This window comes from Myxocyprinus asiaticus, chromosome 20 (genome assembly GCF_019703515.2).
Source record: "Myxocyprinus asiaticus isolate MX2 ecotype Aquarium Trade chromosome 20, UBuf_Myxa_2, whole genome shotgun sequence".
Taxonomy (NCBI): Eukaryota; Metazoa; Chordata; class Actinopteri; order Cypriniformes; family Catostomidae; genus Myxocyprinus; species Myxocyprinus asiaticus.
The window spans coordinates 39,341,699-39,360,777 of record NC_059363.1 but is presented as its reverse complement, the minus strand read 5'-3'; the positions used below and the strand labels follow the sequence as shown (position 1 = coordinate 39,360,777).

Below are 19,079 nucleotides of genomic sequence, written 5' to 3'. Positions count from 1 at the left end.
CCTATTCGGAGTCCGGTTCAACAGGGTGGGCCAGACTTGTGATTGGGTGGGCAAGGCCCTTCCTGGACCCCACATGATTGTGTTGCCATGACCTGGGGCCAGATGTATAAATAGCCTCTTTTCCACCATCGGGCCGAACTGTTCTTGTTTTGAAACCGTTCTATTCTGCGCCGATCCGGGCCAGGAAGCCACAGTTACGGATTTTTTTCCCACTGTGGTGCTGATAACAGACTTCGAATGTACACAAAAAATACGTCAGTCGTTACGTTGGTAACGCAAGTGTTTAAGGACCATGTGAGAAGTGTGTTTACTTTGCCCAAATAGTGCGCTTGGCCAGCTACAGAGAAAAAACGAGTAACCTTTGCAGCTGACCAATCGTGAGTCACGATGTCACTACAGGCATTCCACCAGCACAGTTGAGCACGGTTGTCTAACCGTGCTGAGAATTCCGGGCTGAGAACGGTTTCTAATCGTGCTGTGCCGAATCGTGCCCAGGTGGAAAAGCTACTGAAACCATTCCTCACCGTGCTCAGAACCGTTCGGCCCGATGGTGGAAAAGAGACTATTGTTGTATACTCACAAAATGAGAGTTGTAATGTGCGTACTCAATTTCCCACTCACACATCGGGATTTATACAAAATAAACTTGCCGTAAATATGTGCAAGCCATCTGCACACTCATGACTGTGCGTACGCACAGTTTTACTGATTTGTGTGAATTGGCGACTCCAGTTGGACAAGTAATGAACTGAAAAGACTGATTCTAAATTCTGCTTTTCATTTAATGCAAAACATTTAGAAAAAAAGTATGAAGTTATTAGGCTATATTAATTTTACATAACTTATTAAAAAGGCATTTACATTAAAATATAAACTGTAAAAAAGGAAATATTGGTGGTGTGCTGCTTTTGGAACACTTTCCCGTGGCATCATAGGGAGGGAATGTATTTTTAATGACAGCGAGGATTTCTTGGCTTGTGATATTTTCAGTTCCCAAAGGTCGTTCACTTCAAATTGCGTTATACAATACAGAAATCATGTTTTGAGAACAGCATTCGAATAAAGATACATTTGTGATGTGCACTTGACTGACAAGGAATGACTTGACTGACGGGGAATGGCCTGGTAAAACAGACGGTATAATGCAGGACACTGGCATCGAACGGATTATTAGATAGACTGGTAATCGGGTGTCTGGATATGTCTAGATAGGTCAGAAACACATTACTGCACAATATGTGCATGAAATGTGTTACCTGTAACACTTCATCCTGACCTAATGAAAATCAGTTTAAAAATGCCAATGTCATCCAGAGTTTTTGGTTTGTTAAGTCGAATATATAACAAAATGAAAGCTTGCATGTTTTATTTTTAAAAAGCTCTTGAGTGATCCGATGTCAGACAATAGTGTTTTCACGGCAGAAATATTTTTTGTGTCCAGTAAAGCATATCTTACTTTTAAGGATCTATAAAAACATTTTAAAACAATTTTTAATGACCTGAGAATCAAAATTGCTTGTTAGATTTAACTGGTTACAAAAATGCCAATGGTGTGAGAATAATACACTTCGCCTATAGCCTATTCAAGATGTTTTCTCTGAAAACATGCCTTAATACTGTATCTTATAAAGTAATCTTTCTTGGGTAAATTGATCTGGTTTAAAGGATGTTTAGGTATTTTTACTATTAAACAAGACAAAGATTAAGACATTTACATTCAGTATTATCGTTAAACTGTTAAATGGTGTAGTATCACATGTCTAGATGGCAACATTCATATGTAAATTACATGCAGATTAGGTTATGCATAGTAAAAACAGGCGTTGTATGCTCCATATATGGTTATTTTGGGGAGGAGATGGGGTGGGGAATAAATCACATGCATGTATGCACAATATTCCGCTAACTGGGATTTATAAACGGTGCTTCTCAATCAGAAGGCTGTAGCCTAGTTAGGCTGCATATCTTGGCTGCCACATCATCAAGCACCGTCAAAGGCCGTCTCAGTTGTGAGGACCCTTGGAAGGCATCTGCGTTTTGCAGCCTTTGTTCACCATATTGTGGAGGATGCTTCAGGTGCATCCTTCATGGCCTTCAATCACCCACTGTCCTGGTTTCTTCTTCCATATCTACAATGAACTTGTTGAGGATCAGCACAGTTTCCACATCTGTCACCTTTGATGCCGCTTATTCTCTCTTGAAAGTTTTCGCACCGTCACTGTGGAGGAGGAAACCTTTATGATGTAGCCATGTGTACTTACTAGACCATCTCATTCTAGTGCTGAAAGCTGAGGAGGAGCCTAGCCAACAGCCTCAGAAGGATTGGTCTAGGAAAGACACAGCCTAACTAGGTTGCAGCCTTCGTATTGAGAAGCACCCAAAGTGAACTTTGCGCTGGTTCTGGCGTACATACTGTTTTATAATTATGAAAACTTTTGTGCGTATGCAAAATCTGTATTTTGTGCGAACGCACACTTTTAGGATGAAATATACACTAAATTTTATACATGAGGTCCCTGGTTTTTCCAGCAGTGGGTGTACTTGAACTACTAAGATTTGAGAAATATTCTGAAATCAACAAGAATGACACTCTGCTATTTCCTTCCCACGGTTCTTTTGGTGGGCTTAATGGAAACCTCTAGCATCCTGATTATGGTGGACATATCTGTTTCCTTCACATGTTTTCTCTGTTCTAGTGAGTGTGCTGGGTACAGCTGCCTCTTCTGTCCCATTACTCATGCTGTCTCTAGTGCTCTCCTTCCCTCTTGCCCTTGGCAGGCATTGTTGCCCTGAAACAGAGAGGTCTTTGTAGTGCCCAAGGGTTATGCCAACCCATCAGAGAGGTGCCAGGCGGTTCCATTCTACGTGCCCACACAGACAGAAGCAGCACTGGAGAGTGATGAGAGCAGATGCTTTTTAGAGGCCCAGCTCCTTCACTGCCTCTCCGCAGAGCTGAAGGGTTTCAGCCTCCCAGGAACAAGAGCTTCTATTTTTCACTAGTGTTCCCACTGTGATGTTGAGCAATTAAGGCTATGGGACTGCTGTGAAACTGCTTTTGAATTCAATATCAGTGATGTACATCAATGCAGGAAAGACCATAGGGAGTATTATGGAGGGCCATTTATAAAACAAATAAAATAAAATAAAATGAAAAATGAATGTAAATCTCCAACAACACTCAACATGGTGGCTGAAAGAAAATTCCCATCTTTCAGTTGAAAATAGAAAATTGCCTTAAAGGGATAGTTCACCCAAAAATGAAAATTCTCTCATCATTTACTGACCCTCATGTCATCCCATATGTGTATGACTTTCTTTCTCCAGCAGAACACAAATTATGATTTTTAGAAGAGTATCTCAGCTCTGTAGGTCAAGAAAATGCAAGTCAATGGGTGCCAAAAGTTTGACACTCCAAAAAGCACAAAAAAGCATCATAAAAGTAATCCATATGACTCCAGTGTTTTAATCCATATTTTTAGAAGTGATATGATAGGTGTGGGTGAGAAACAGTTCAATATTTAAGTCCTTTTTGCTTAGCGGCACGTAGCAGTGGAGTCCGACACCAAGCAGGAACGGACCTGGATCTGGCCGGCTCTGGTAACCTCAGGATATGAATTCCGACATTGAAACAAATAGAATAATATTAGCGTAGATGCCTGTTATGACACTCTAGAATTAAGCTAGGGGTATGGAGGGATGTACATAAAAATAATGTGGGACACAGGAACTCCAACTGGGAGTGTGCTGGATTGAATAAGACGGAGGCTGATACCGTGTGAAAATTACAAGTGAGGTTTATTACAAAAAGTGACATAAATGTATATACAAGATTTAGTAATTTTGATGTAGTGAAAACCCAGAGAGGCTAAATACAATATATACAAAACAAGACAGTTTGCAGAACACAGGGAGGAGGGACATGAGCAGTGCCAAAAAAAAAAAAAAAAAAAAACACCTACTAACTTCAGTCTCCCACAACCCACTAACCTGTCTAGAAATGAAAACAACACAGAAAAGAAAATAGTCTTCAGCACCTGTGGCGCTCTATCTAAACTACACTAGCTACTCCGAACAAAATCTACAAGAGCAGCGCTCGCTCCTTACCTGATGTGTCTATACAAACAAATCACTACGTGTTGCAATATGTAGGTCACATGACGTACTTCCCTGTCTACTCCACTCTGGTCTGGGAAGTTTTGAAGTAGGCCAGTTTGGATGAACAGTTGAAGGGAATAAACAAAAATTAACGTCCAGCGACTCAACAACAAGTAATGTTTTACAAAGTAAAGAAAACAAAAACACACCAAAAAGCGAACAATCGAAGTTTAGCACAAAGAACTAATCAAGACAAAAATAACAATAGATGTTGACTTTAACACACACTAGCCAAACAAATAACGAGCGTAAGGTCATCTTCCTCATTCCTCGCTAACCCGGGTTTATTTATTGAACTTGCTGGACATCCTCCAGGTAATGCATTACAATAATCTAGTCTTGAGGTCATGAATGCATGAATTCGTTTTTCGGCATCAGCAACAGAGAGCATGTGTCGCAACTTAGCAATATTTCTGAGGTGGAAGAATGCTGTTCTACAATATTGGAAATTTTACTTTCAAAGGACAGATTGGTATCAAATATAACACCTAAGTCGCCTTTGCTATAGAAGACAACATAACAGTACATCCATCGAGAGTCAAATTATATTTAAGCAGCTTATTTTTAGAGGTTTTTGGTCCAATAATTAGTACCTCTGTTTTGTCGGAATTGAGTGGAAGGAAATTTGTGGCCATCCAAGCTTTGATTTCATTGATGCACTCTGCTAATTTGGAGAATTGTGAATTTTCGTTGGGTTTAGAAGAAATATCAAGTTGGGTATCATCGGCATAACAGTGGAAACTTATTCCATGATTCCTGATAATATCTCCCAGGGGAAGCATGTATAAGAAGTAAAGCAGAGGCCCTAAAACGAATCCCTGTGGCACTCCATACTTAACTTTTGTTTGATTTGACAATTCCTCGTTTACACATACAAAGTGGTAGTGGTCTGATAAATAGGACCTAAACCATGCTAATGCAAGTCCACTAAAGCCAACATAATTCTCCTGCCTATTCAAGAGAATGCCGTGATCTATCATGTCGAAGGCAGCACTAAGATCTAAAAGTACTGGTAGAGAAATGCAGCCGCGATCAGACGATAAGAGCAGTCTCTGTACTGTGATGGGGCCTAAATCCTGACTGAAATTGTTCATATATACCATTTCTCTGTAGAAATGAACATAGTTGGGAGGACACTACCTTTTCTAGTATTTTCAGCATGAATGGTAGATTTGAAATCGGTCTTTAGTTAGCCAATTCTCTAGGATCAAGCTGTGGCTTTGATGACTGCCATTTTAAAGTTTATTGGGACATGTCCTAAGGATAGCGAGGAGTTAATAATATTAAGAAGAGGTTCTTAATAAGTGCTTAGTTGGTATTGGATCTAACATACATGTTGTGGCTTTTGATTTTTTGATAAGTTAACTCTTTATGACCAGTGACATGAAGTTGCTCATGAGGAAAATTATGAGACAATGCTTTCTGAGGTGCTGTGACAGTTTATTGCATAGTTCCAATTTTATTTCTGATTATTTAAATTTTATCAGTAAAGAAATTCATGAAGTCATTACTATTGTGCTGCGATGGAATATCTAGTTCAGTCGATGCTTTATTTCTAACCAATTTAGCCACAGTACTGAATAAACACCTAGGATTGTTGTGGTTATTTTCTATGAGTTTGCTAAAATATGCTGACCTGGCAGCTTTTAGTGCCTGTCTGTAGCTACAGACACTATCCTTCCATGCACCATGTAATACCTCTAATTTTGTATTCTTCCACATGTGCTCCATTTTCCGAGCTGCTCTCTTGAGAGTATGAGTGTGATCATTGTACCATGGTGTGAGGCTTTTTTCTTTAATTTTCTTTAATCGAAGGGGGGCGACACTATCAAGAGTGCTAGAGAAGACTGTATTTATATTTTCTTTTATTACATCAAGTTCTTCTAGACTTTTTGGCTTACTGAGTATGTGAGACAATTCTGGAAGATTATTAGTGAAGCTATCTTTAGTGGTCAAAAGAATAGTTCTAGCTGAATGATAGCATGGTGTAGATTGAGTGACATTAGCTCGCTCTGCAGTAGAATTTCTATAGTATGAACATCAACTCCATATGACAGAGTTAAATCTAGCGTATGACTATGCCGATGATTTGGTCCTGTCACATTTTGTCTGACTCCAAGAGAGTTGAGAATATCGATAAATACTAATCCCAATGTGTCATTTTCATTATCTATGTGAATGTTGATGTCACCAACAATTAAAGCAGAGTACGGCCCGGGTGATCTATACACTGTAACATGGGCAAAAGACGACAAAGGTTTTTTATTGATATCTGACGGTGTCACATTAAGAATTATTAGTTCAAAAGACTTAAACTTATATCCTGTACTCTGAGTAACACCAAAAACTTCACTGTACACTGTAGCAACACCTCCTCCTCGATCCTTCAGATGAGGCTCATGTTTATAACAATAACCTGGGGGAGTAGATTCATTTAAACTAATATATTCATCCGGTTTAAGCCAGGTTTCAGTCAAACAGAGCACATCCAAACTATGATCTGTAATAATTTCATTTACAATTAGTGTTTTGGTAGAAAGAGATCTAATGTTTAGTAGCCCTACCTTTATATGATGTTTATCTTCAATCTTTCAGTTTTTTTCCAAGTTTGTCCTTAATACATTTTTTTCTAAATGATTTAGGGGCCGTTTACATGGCAACGTTTTCAACTAAAAACGGAAAACTTTTTATGCGTTTGGCTGTTCGTTTAGACGACAACGGCGTTTTGGGGCCTGAAAACGCAAACTTTTGAAAACGGGTTTCAAAGTGCAAGTTTTTGAAAATGATGCCGTTATCGTCTCCGTGTAAACGTACAAAAACGTGAATTTGTGAAAACGATGACGTCATGCACACGCGTATTACATGTTATATAAAGAATGATGGATTGATAGGCATCAATTTGAGATGTATAATTATCAATATGAATACTGGTGTCTGTGCAAATAACATTAATCAACAAATTTATTCATTTGGAGTGTTTTGTATGGAGTGTGAACATTGTACAGTAGGCAGAACCTGCAATTTGAAAATCTTGAAATTAATGCATGGATTCAGATGGGAAAAATTTATTCGTATTTTAAATGTTATTTATTTACTTAATTTTATTTGATGTACCTTTACCCTGAAATTCATTCACCCACCATTTATGTATATAGCCTATAGACAGAGATGTGATGCCATGTACAGTATTCAGTGTTATGCTTAGAAAATGAAAACATGAGGCAGTGAAAATGCATGTTAGATCCAGTGTACACAAGACCTCTCTCTCTCCGTCAGAAGATATCCATATATCAGAGTTCTGTCTGATATCCAAAACCAGTCAACATCAACAGCTTGTTATGTTAACTTACTCTCCTACCAGCCCATGAGTCAGCAGGGGGAATACAGAAGAAGGCAGGAGATGAAGTGATGGTAAAAATGAGCAGAGTTTATTGAATAATCTTGAGAGTTCAGTCTATAGGCATGCGCGCGAGTACTTCAAAACAACGTGCGAGACATTCAAAACTACAATGGCGGACTACAGGACTGTGTTTGTGCTGCTCAAGATTTTGAGTTTATTGACACTTCTCCAGCAAAGTGTAGATTTACTGCATCACTACTACGACCAGCGATCGGCATCTTCATTGTTTGTATTCACCGCTCTGTGGAAGAATGCTTATGTGAGCAGGCGCGTAGTGTTTCTTTACAAAGTGACATCGCTAACTACTGGCCTGGCATGCATAATACAGTATTTTTAATCCGTTTAATTTTGCGGATCCGTGTGAACGGGGATCATTTTTACAAAGCTGTCGTCTGTACGCAAAACTTTTCAAAAACGCAAAGGAAAAACGTTCCCGTTTTTAGTACATCGCTGTCGTGTAAATGTACCCATAGTGAAAGTTTTGTGTTTGGTAGTGCGGTGAACAGACACAGTCTCTATATGATATCTAGGTGATACAGTGTCTATTTGCTGTAGTTCATGTGACCTGTGTGATGTCTCAAGGCAGCTAGCAGATGTTCGGATTAGCCAGTTTGTCTGCTTCCTGACCTGGGCTCCAGTTATTCAAAAATTATATCTATTAAGACTATGAGCCAAATTACTAGAGAGGAGAGCGGCACCTTCCCTGGAGGGATGGAGTCCGTCTCTCTTTAGATGCCTTTATTTTGGTCACACATTATACATACATTTTTTGTATATATACAGTGAAATTTATTTGTTTTCACATATCCCAGCTAAGCTGGGGTCAGAGTGCAGGGTCAGCCATGATATGGCACCCCTGGAGCAGATAGGGTCAAGGGCCCAACAGTGGGATCTTGGTGGTGCCTTCTGGTCAGTAACCCAGAGCCTTAACCGCTGAGCCACCACTGCCCCTAACTGTCTAGCCATTCAGTGACACTAATCTACTATAAACCTTGTCACCACAACGAGGTAAGGTGGCCAGAGCATATTACAGTGTCTCTTAATGCATGATTTTCTGTAAAGCTGCTTTGAAACAATGTGTGTTGTGAAAAGCACTATACAAATAAAAATGACTTGACTTGACTTTTTGCTTGAGATTCTTCTCCCTGCCCAGTAGGGGGCTATATGTATGAAGAATGTGAATCACCAAAAAAACTAAAGAAGAAGATTGTGAAAGTGATCTGTTTCCACCCACACCTATCATATCACTTCTGAAGATATTGATTTAACCACTGTAGTCTTATGGATTACTTTTATACTGACTTTTTGGAGCTTCAGAATTTTGGCACGCATTCACTTGCATTGTATGGACTGGAAGAGCTGAGATATTCTTCTAAAAATCTGCATTTGAGTTCACTGATGAAAGAAAGTCATACACATCTTGAATGGCATAGGGGTGAGTAAATGATGAGAGGATTTTCATTTTTGGGTGAACTGTTCCTTTAATGGCAAAGGAATTGCCTGATCTTCATGACAGTTCTTACTGTAGAATATTCATATGCATGATCTTAAATCATGCTAAACAACTGTATTTTCAGGTTGTGCCAAATAAAGAATTAAAATGATTGATATAATTGTAAGACTAGTGAATAGACCTTGTTACTGAAAAATAAGCTTGGTGAACAGTTTTGGAGATGTCAGTGTTATAAAGATGGCCACCATGTGGATGGACTTTGACTTGACTCACTTCGACTTTTGAAGGTTGCTTTTGGGTACAATTGCTGCCGTTCAACTGATTGGACATGCTTTGTCATTTGTGAAAGCTACTCCATAAGCTATTTTGATGCTTTCCAGTGTGGTGTTTCTGTTAGCTTTTTTTGCATTTTTTCCATTTTTTCCATTACAGGTATCGTATGTCAGACAGGTTACTTTTGAACACATGGCCAGATGCTGTCATGCTAGCTACTGTACAACACTCATGTCAAAACAACATAGTAAACAAATAGATATTTAGAAAGTAGGTCTTCATGTCATTTTATTATAAAGAATCAATAACATGTATATGCATAATTTGTTTTTCCATCAACATGGCAGCCAGTATGAATAATGAATAATAACCACTGTATTACCTAAAGCATCAAAGTCCAACACTTGAACCTTCATATATGTCATCATATGTGGTGCCCATCGACAATGCCAGAGTCAACTTGAAATGTTCTTCAGAAGTCAGGATAAAATTCAGTGGGGAATGCCAGCCTAACACGTTCAAGGAATAAGTCTGATGAATAAATGAATATTTTTCACGTAAGTCATCTCAGTGCACGCTTGTTTTGAGTTGATCCACGGTGCATACAGATGCCACAACTTCAAAAGGCGCATTTTGATACAAGTTGAATGGAATCATTTTAAATGCTACCAAAATGTCATAAAAATGGTTTGTTTCATGAATCAAACTACTTGTTTAATAAACTACATGGAGAATATTTTTAGAAACTATGAAATTTTCTCTGTTTACACAATCGATGTAGAACGTTGCTCGGAGCCACAGATCCAGAGTCTTTTCTCATCCCATTCTCCCAGTTACAGGGAGCTGTAACACAGAGCAGTTCAGCTACATAACTCAGTGAATTGAGTGAGTATTTCACCCTTTGTATCATGTCGTGGCCAGTGGAAGACTAGTCTTATAATCCCTCTGCCTAAACGTGTTTACTGATTTTTTTTTTATGCAATGTGTATTAACACGAAAAAAACATGTTTCACTCAACCGAATGTTGACCTCATATTACTCTAAAACACGAAATGCACTTGTGCATTAGCAAGTTGATTGACAGGCGATGTCTGTATCTCAAAGATGATTGCAAGGCAGGTAAAAGACATCCATTGACTGTTGAGTGCTAGAGCTTCTTGGTTGAGCATTCCAGTTTCTCCCATACATTTAAATAGAAGTGACTCGTCTCTGCTAAATAGTCTCTGGCTTCACACTCTATAAAACTACAGTGCCAATCATGCATTACGTCTCCTCCCCGAAGTTTGCACAACTTTACTTCTGATTTCTTGCAATACAGGGACAGTAGATGTGTACAAAAGCAATGCGTCACTTTATTTAAAAAGTAACAGATATTATGGTCTAAAATAAAAAATATTGCGTTACTTCACTCATTACTCGAAACAGTATTCTGATTACGTAACGTGTTACTTTTATTGCATTACCCCCAACACTGGTGACCACCTCTTCCAGCTTCAAAAGAATGCATGAATAAATCAGAACACATAATGTATAAATCAGAAGTCTAATAAATTATTCCATGAGACTTATGCCTTATGAAAGCACACGATAAGTTTACGCTGCCTCTGCAACTCGTTTTGCCCCCAAAACTTGTCTTGTTTATCTAAAAACAGGTCCGCCACAGTGATAGTGGCAACAGAACACAACACAGCTGCACACAAACCAGAGAACAGAACTTACCAAAAATGTCTGATACATTTCTCTGTCCAGCCTTATTTGTTTGGAACAGAGTACTCAGAAATCAAACTGAGAGGGATTGAAGAGGCTGAGGAGGCCACAGTCACACCGTGTGTGACTAACCTGATGGCAAATGACACACAATAAAAGGTGTCTTTTCTATGTTAATCAGAGTTTTTGTCCTAATTTGCTGTGAGCTGGTTAAAAACTACTTGATTTTGACCGAGATTGTCACACCCACCCGAGAATGTTGAAGCTTGAAGAGGTGGTCACCATAAACATTTTTTTCACAAGTTCGCCCTTTTGAAAGAAAGTCATATGGGGTTATAACAACACATGGGTGAGTAAACAATGACTGAATTCTCATCTTTGGGTGAAGTATCCCTTTAAACTTTTACAATTTGTCCCCTGCAATTTTGAGCCTGTGTTTTTCCACTTGAGGGACTTTTCCTAGTTCTTGGAACTATTTCAGGTTCTTGTTGTTTTTACACCACTAGTCCCTTGTGGAACTGAAACCTGAACAAAACCAGGAACCTTTTTAGTACCTGCTCCTGGGGTGGTACTTTCCTTGCAAAATGGAGTCAGAACAACAAACGCTTCTTGTTGGTCAAGAAAAATGCGGCATCAGCCATCAGACAGCCGAGAGCGGTAATTTTTAAATGTCCAGTTTGGAACCTTTGTTAAAACCTTTGTTAAGTTGTTGCTATTGTAGGCTTATCAGATGTGCTGTGCAGGATCTGCCAAGTATTTATGAAGAAGCGTGAGTTTGAAACGTCAACCAGAAATGAGGTGAACAAATACTCTGATTGCCATGTGAAGTTAGGCTTTGATGTCATTAAACTATATAGATTGAAAATAAAGGAAATTGAACAGGACGACAAGAGAATAGGATCATAAAATAAATTACATTCCATGATTATCGTGTTTATAGTTTGTACTATGGTGCAAACAACTATGCAAATAGTACCTTGTTTGCACCTTTAAAGGCTTCGCTTTTTGTATTATGTACAAATAAAGATGTTTTTTTTTTTCCATAAGGCTAGAAGTGAACTTACATTCATCATGTGTACATAGTACTATCCTACGAATCACAGCGTTGATTGAATTGCTACTTGAAATCAGAGTTAGAAAACTCCAACACAATTGTTTCAAGTGGCATTATTATTGGACGCACACAGATATGATCCTGCAAAGGTATGAAAAGCAACAAACAAAATACAGTTGCCTACCAATGAAGGTAACATTAAAGCTGTCTCGTCTCTGTTCTTGCTCTCCTGTTGTATTCCATCCCTTACAAATCAGAGTGCATCTTGTCCACATGAAGTTTTCCACAACAAAACAGGACGATAAAAATCAACACAAAATCTTTCACAGAGTTATCCATTGTTTATGTTTGAAGTGAGTCAGCACGACTGTTGTTGCATCAAGTTCGGGCATCGCTGCCATAACAGTGTCACATGCTTACGTCAAAGCTTATTTACATAAAATTCCTGCTCTCGTGTTCCCGGTGGAAAATGTAATCGTAATGGGTAAAGTTCCACAACAAACTGATTTTAGTTCAAATATTAGTTCCACATTTGTGTGGAAAAATCCCAAATATTTTGTTACATCCTCGCTGTGAATTATTGACTAAATCCTGATTTGCTTTTTTCATCTTCAGATCATGCCCCCTAGATAACAGACTCCACCTCTTCACTTCGGGCTGTTGGCCCCTCCTGTTTGGAGAGCATGCCTCCCCGGAAGCGCACACGCCCCGCCCTGGGCTTCCTGTGCTGCCTCAACAGCAGTGAGCCCCCTGAGATTAACCTGAAGGACAGTGTGCCCCTACAGCTCTTGGAGTTCAGCGCTCCTATGCCCTCGGAGGATGAACTACATGCCCGCTTCTCTGAATTAGTGGTGAGTATCTGCCGGTTAGTTTTGTGTTCTTGGGTTATGCCAAAAAATCTGTACCATTTACTTCTAGGTTAATTCAAGGAATTCATAATGTAACACACACAGTAAGTGGATTTTTCCACATTTAAGGTGAAGGGCAACATGGGTGCAATCAGTGTCAAATTGACTTAGATTTGTATGATTTCCTATAGCCTTTTCTTATAATCAACTATTGTACCACAAGTGATCCAAAACCCTCTTATGCTAGAAATTGAATGCTGGCCTGCAGACGGTACTAGTTTAGCGTAGCAAACTCAATTGTGACTACAGCTGTGGTTTGGAGCATATTGAATGATAGAGTCTGGTGCAAAGTAGGATGTAATCTTCTAATTCAAATGACTGAAATGTCCAATTAAGAGAAAATTAAGTTATGAGAACAATTCGTTCTCTTTCTCTTTCTGTCTGGCTAGACACACTTTTGTGGGGAAAAAAAAGAGTGAAAGAAAAGAGTTTGGAAAGAAAAAAAATATATAATAAAAAAAGAAGCTCATCGTTTGGAGTCAAAACAGGGCCAGCATGTGGGAGCGGTTAGGTGAATCACGGCAACCACGTGCTTGACAATGAAATGACTCCTAGTTTATTTTTGGTAAATATTTGAGTTTAACTGAAGACAGACAGGAATGGCATAGTAAACAAAAAATATCTTTGTTTCCCAAAAAAAAAGAAGAAAATTGTAGACTGCTGGTACACTCTATCCCTATGGATTAGCCCCATCCATTCAGATTTACCCCTAAAAATAGATACAGGCTGTCTGCAACATACAATATGTGAAGTGAAACTTGTGCATGTGCTGTGAAGACCAAACATATACGTGACAGTGCTTTCTGTACATAAGGATTATGACAAAACTTGCACTATTTTCCATAATATGATAAATATTCTCTCACAGCAAGCAGAAATAGGCCTGACAGAAGTGGGTCACTAGGTTGACACGGTTAATGATGTTTAAATTTTGGTGTTTGAATTTGATGTGGAAATATACAGTACATACAAAGCCCACATTAACTCTGTTCAAACCTGGTATTAAGATGTGTTTCAGGTGATCTGATCACAAGTGGTCAGCGCTAAATATAAGTGTAAACGGGGTGTAAATGTTTTGTGATCGGGTCATTAAAAACCATATACGAAGGTAGACAAAAACGCATGTGACCAGGTCACATTTGAGGTGTAATCTGTCCTGAATGCGTTTCGGACAGTGAAGTGCCACTCCTCACCTGTCAATCAGTAGCTGTGCTAAAACAAAAGTTTAAACTTACGGTTTACGAGTGGCTTTTAGAGGAATAACCGGCCGATCAGAAAATGTAATAAGCAAACATGCACAAGCAAGAGAACTGATATCTGATATTAACATATAAACAGCTTTCTTTGTGGAGTCTTTTTTTTTTCTCCCCTTTTCTCCCCAGTTTGGAATGCCCAATTCCCAATGCACTCTAATTCCTCATGGTGGCGTAGTGACTCGCTTAAATCCATGTGGCGGAGGACAAATCTCAGTTGCCTCCACGTCTGAGACCATCAATCCACGCATCTTATCACGTGGCTTGCATCCACACACAACTCACCACGTGCCCCACCGAGAGCGAGAACCACATTTTAGCGACCATGAGGAGGTTACGCCATGTGACTCTACCCTCCTTAGCAACCGGGTCAGCAAGGCTGTTTTGTGATTTCTCATACCTTCTTTATATAACATCCATCCCTTGCACCCTTTTGGCCTCTAGCGGGTGAGAATTTTCAGACAGATAAACAGCAGCACAGGGCAGGGAAGTACAGTACAGCACCGTGAGCAAGAGTGTTACCCACTAGGACAATTTATTTTGAACAAGAGGGGCGAATGGTTACGGAATTTAATGCAGGAGTAAAATACCAGACTGATGCGGATTGATAGAAGTGGACAGCCCGTCTGTGCACGTGATGGTGCGAGGAACTGGACCATCTTCTGGAAGAAGATCGCAATGTATGCAATTGTAACTATAACAGATATTATTAATAAAACATGGGAACTCGTGGGCATTTTTTGCCTCCATATTTTGAATTTCGGGGATATTTTTGTTAATTTCGGTGGCATTTTTGCCCCGAGTCCCCGTTAATTTCTGACACTATTGGAATTGTATCTTTCTAAGGTATTAAAAGTTTGTTTTAGACATATAGTATTAAGTAAACAAGATATTCCCACATATATGTCAACTACATTGTGTTAATGTTTGATACAGTTAAAACACTGCCTACCTTAAAAACAAGTGTAGCTTGATCAGTGGTTAAACGTGTTCAGATGGTTCCCTCATACCTGAATGAATGGCTCCTTTCCAGAATAAAATGAAATATGCAGAAAATCACAGTATTACAGTTCTTGTATAGTGACAGGGCAGAAAGTCTTGGCAGTAGTTTATGCAAGCTGCTGTGCCCTGCGTGCTTCCGTCATCCCGCACACAGTGTTTTTTTTTAGTTTATAAACAGATTTTATAACTTAAAGAAGTTTTATAACTTTCTTCCCAAAAATTCAGAAATATTATGTATTTTTATGTACTTTGTGGTGAAAAATAACTGTAGCGAAGTTGAATACTTCATTTTTAATCAACTCAAGTAAAAGTACAATTCTTTATTTATACTTAAAAAAGTAGAACAATGTGAAAAATTTACTCAAGTACTGTAGCGAGAGTAGTTGTTACTATCCCTTTGTTTTGGGTTTCTTTTTGTCAAAAATAGTTCAAAACCGAAGGAGTTAAAATGTTGGCATCAGTGTTTCTTGTTTACAGCCATGATGAGACAGCAAAATGTTGCTATGATTATTATGTCAACCGATGCAAGTTTGTGGTAATAGCAGTGATTTCTGTATTCTGTATATGCACCAAGTGATAACTTACGGTAAATGTGGTTATCACTCCCCAAACTTTGTATTGTGGCATGGCCATAGAGAACCCAGAATGTACAAGTTATCCTCCCATCAATAGCATTTTGTGAAGTTAGGTAATATTTACCAGTAATAATAGCCAGCAGCCATATCACCCTGTAGCTCTGGCTAGACTGGTTGCCTACTAAAGCTAAGCAGGGCTGAGTCTGGTCAGTACCTGGATGAGAGACCTCTTGGGGAAACTAAGGTTGCTGCTGGAAGAGGTATTAGGGAGTCCAGCAGGGGGGTGCTCACCCTGCAGACTATGTAGGCCCTAATGCCTCAGTATAGTGATGGGGAAACTATACTGTAAAAAGTTACTGTCTGGACTTTGTTTGGATGAGATGTTAAACCGAGGTCCTGACTCTCTGTGGTCATTAAAAATCCCAGGACTCTTCTTGAAAGGTGTCCTGGCCAAATTCCCCCATTGGCCCTTATCAGTCATGGCTTCCTAATAATCCCCATCCATTAATTGGCTTTATCACTCCACTCTCCACCAATAGCTGGTGTGTGGTGAGCATACTGGTGCACTATGGCTGCCGTCACATCATCCAGGTGGATGCTGCACACTGGTGGTGGTTGAGGAGAGTCCCCTGTTCACTGTGTAAAGCGCTTTGAGTGTATTGTCAGAAAAGCACTATATAAATGTAATGTTCTTTCATTCATTAAAAAAAAAAAAAAACAAAGCCAGCTGGTACTTGATAGCTGTGCAGTGTGTAAACCTCAATCTTCCGGCCTTAAGAGATGCACTAGCGAACGAGGCTAGAGGCCACCGTTACGCACGCTATGACTGCTTTGTGATAGACATTTTTATTTGTATAGGGCTTTTCACAACACACATCGTTTCAAAGCAGCTTTACAGAAAATCATGCATTAACAGAAAATGAAACTGTAATATCTATAAAGTCTTAGAGTAATAACTGTGTAGTTTAAATATGATTGTTAATTGTTTATAAATATAAATAATTAAATAATGATTGTATTTATATCCCCAGTGAGCAAGCCGAAGGCAACTGTTGCAAGGAACACAAATCTCCATAAGATGTTGATTAATGGAGAAAAATAACCTTGGGAGAAACCAGGCTCACTGAGGGGGCCAGTTCCCCTCTGGCTAAACAGCATGAATATAATGCCAGTATTAGTTATTTATGTGCAGTGCAAATCATGGTTTAAAATGAGTAAACTAAGTAAGTGTTAAGGGCCGGTGTTTAAACAAAGATTTGGATGAACTGTAAGATTAATGAGTGATGTCTTTGAAGTTCATCCTGGATTAACTGCAGAAGTTCACATAGATGCATTGTCCTTTATTATTTGGCTGATGAAGGCTTTTGTTGGCAATTAATAGATAGTCTGTGTATTCCATTTTAAGAGTGTAGTCCATCATTAGACCAAGGTGATGCAGGCAGAGATCAGTTGAGCATTGCAGTTCAACTGGCAGGTCATTTTGGTGAGGTCTATCCTAAGTCCAAGGTTCAGGCAGTGGCATATGAATATCCCATGACTTATGGTTGGAGTTGGCATAAGTTCATCCTCTGAAGTCCATCGTAATAAACTGAAGTGATGTCTAGTTGGCACCAGCTGCATTTAGTCGTCATCACTCAGAGACACATAGCAGTGGAGTCCGACACCAAGCAGGAATGGAGCTGGATCTGGCTGGCTCTGGTGACCTCGGGATATGAATCCAGTTGAGACTGGGAAACAAATAGTATAATATTTGCGTAGACACTATATAATTATAGATCATGATAAATGTTTCTGGTTCCAGCAGACATAAATGAAGCAGCCTAATTGTGAGTTGATGTATAAATTAGGTGTATGCCTGGCTAAATAGATGAGTCTTTAGTCTAGACTTAAACTGAGTGTGTCTGTGTCCAAACAGTGTTAGGGAGATTATTCCATAGTTTAGGAGCTAAATAGGAAAAGGATCTACCTCCTTTTGTGGATTTTGATATTCTAGGAACTATTAACAGGCCCGTATTTTGTGATCGTAATGAACGTGATGGAATATAGTGTTGTAGGTACTGTTTTAGTACGGTCAACAGCAAGTGCATGCTTTGTCGAAGTGCACAGAAAAAGACTGTTTGTGTGTCAACAACATCTGATAACGAAAACTGCATTACACATATTGTGCGTGTTCAGATCTGCAAGGGCAGCACTTAAATGTAAAAGTACTTAGGAGAGATGCAGCCGCGGCCAGGTGATAAAAGTTAATCATTTCTAACTCTGACAAATTCAGTCTCTGTACTGTGATGGGGCTTAAAACATGACTGAAAATCTTCACAAAAACAGTTTCTATGCAAGAAAGAGCATAGTTGGGAGGACACAACATTTTCTTATATTAGTCAGTTAAAGAATAGACAACAGTGAGTGAAGATATCTTTGGCACCTAAAATAACAATTGCAGTCTGTCTCTGCTCAGCTCACAAGCCCTCCTGGATGGGAGAGGTCAGAAATGTTTTTATTTCTCATTTCTTCAGCTGAGAGCTCTGGGTGTGGTGACACTGACCAGTCATCTTCCTGGCTCCCACCGCCATCTTAGTGTCCTCAGCCAACCCCACCTGTCTATGCACATGACTCAGCTAATTGGAATTGGGCAAGGAGCGACCGGGCCAGTGGAGAAAATGATTAGTGTGTTTCATTCCATCATCATGCCACTTGCCCTTTCACAGGGCTGACTCTGGATGTGTGATGATATTGTGTTTGGATCTGGATTAGGATTGATCTGTCACTGTGAAGGAGATTGTTCCTGTAAGTTTAGTCATGTCTGGTTTACTTGGTTTGAGGTGAAGACCTATCCTTAGTTAATATATTTAGAATTCAAATTGCATATTACTAAGAGTGTGTTTGTTGGTATTACACATTTTTAGAGCCCTTAAAGGAATAGTTCACCCAAAAATGAAAACTCTGTCATCATGTAGGCTATTTGCTCTTGTGTCCATATGACTGTCTTCCAAAATACACAAAAGGAGAAGTTACATACAATGAAATCTCTTACCAAAAATCTACAGTTCTGGCAAACTAGCCACAAATTTGCCGCAAATCTGCCACTCATTATTTTCACAGCTTGTGATTCCCTGCAAATGTTTGCTGCTCTTCACTAGTAGTGGTATACTAAAGGTCCATTCACACCAAGAGATAACTATAATGATAACTATAATAACTAAATTAGCATCCACACCAACAGATGATAACTTTCTGTTTGTTCTAAGCCCACGCTGCAGTTACGTTTACAGTCAAGAAAATGGATGTAGATGACCTGCTAC

At 39.2% G+C, this 19,079-nt stretch overlaps 1 protein-coding gene across 6 annotated transcripts in view; it reads left to right on the top strand.

Annotated features, from left to right (window-relative positions):
- Positions 1-19,079, top strand: part of daam2 (dishevelled associated activator of morphogenesis 2) — a 311,361-nt gene that overhangs the window by 156,266 nt on the left and 136,016 nt on the right. For all 6 annotated transcript variants that reach the window (XM_051646195.1, XM_051646199.1, XM_051646198.1 and 3 more), the window contains one exon: positions 12,658-12,893. In XM_051646195.1, the coding sequence (XP_051502155.1) occupies positions 12,726-12,893 (168 nt within the window). In that variant the 5' untranslated portion in view covers positions 12,658-12,725. The remainder of the gene's footprint in view (positions 1-12,657; positions 12,894-19,079) is intronic.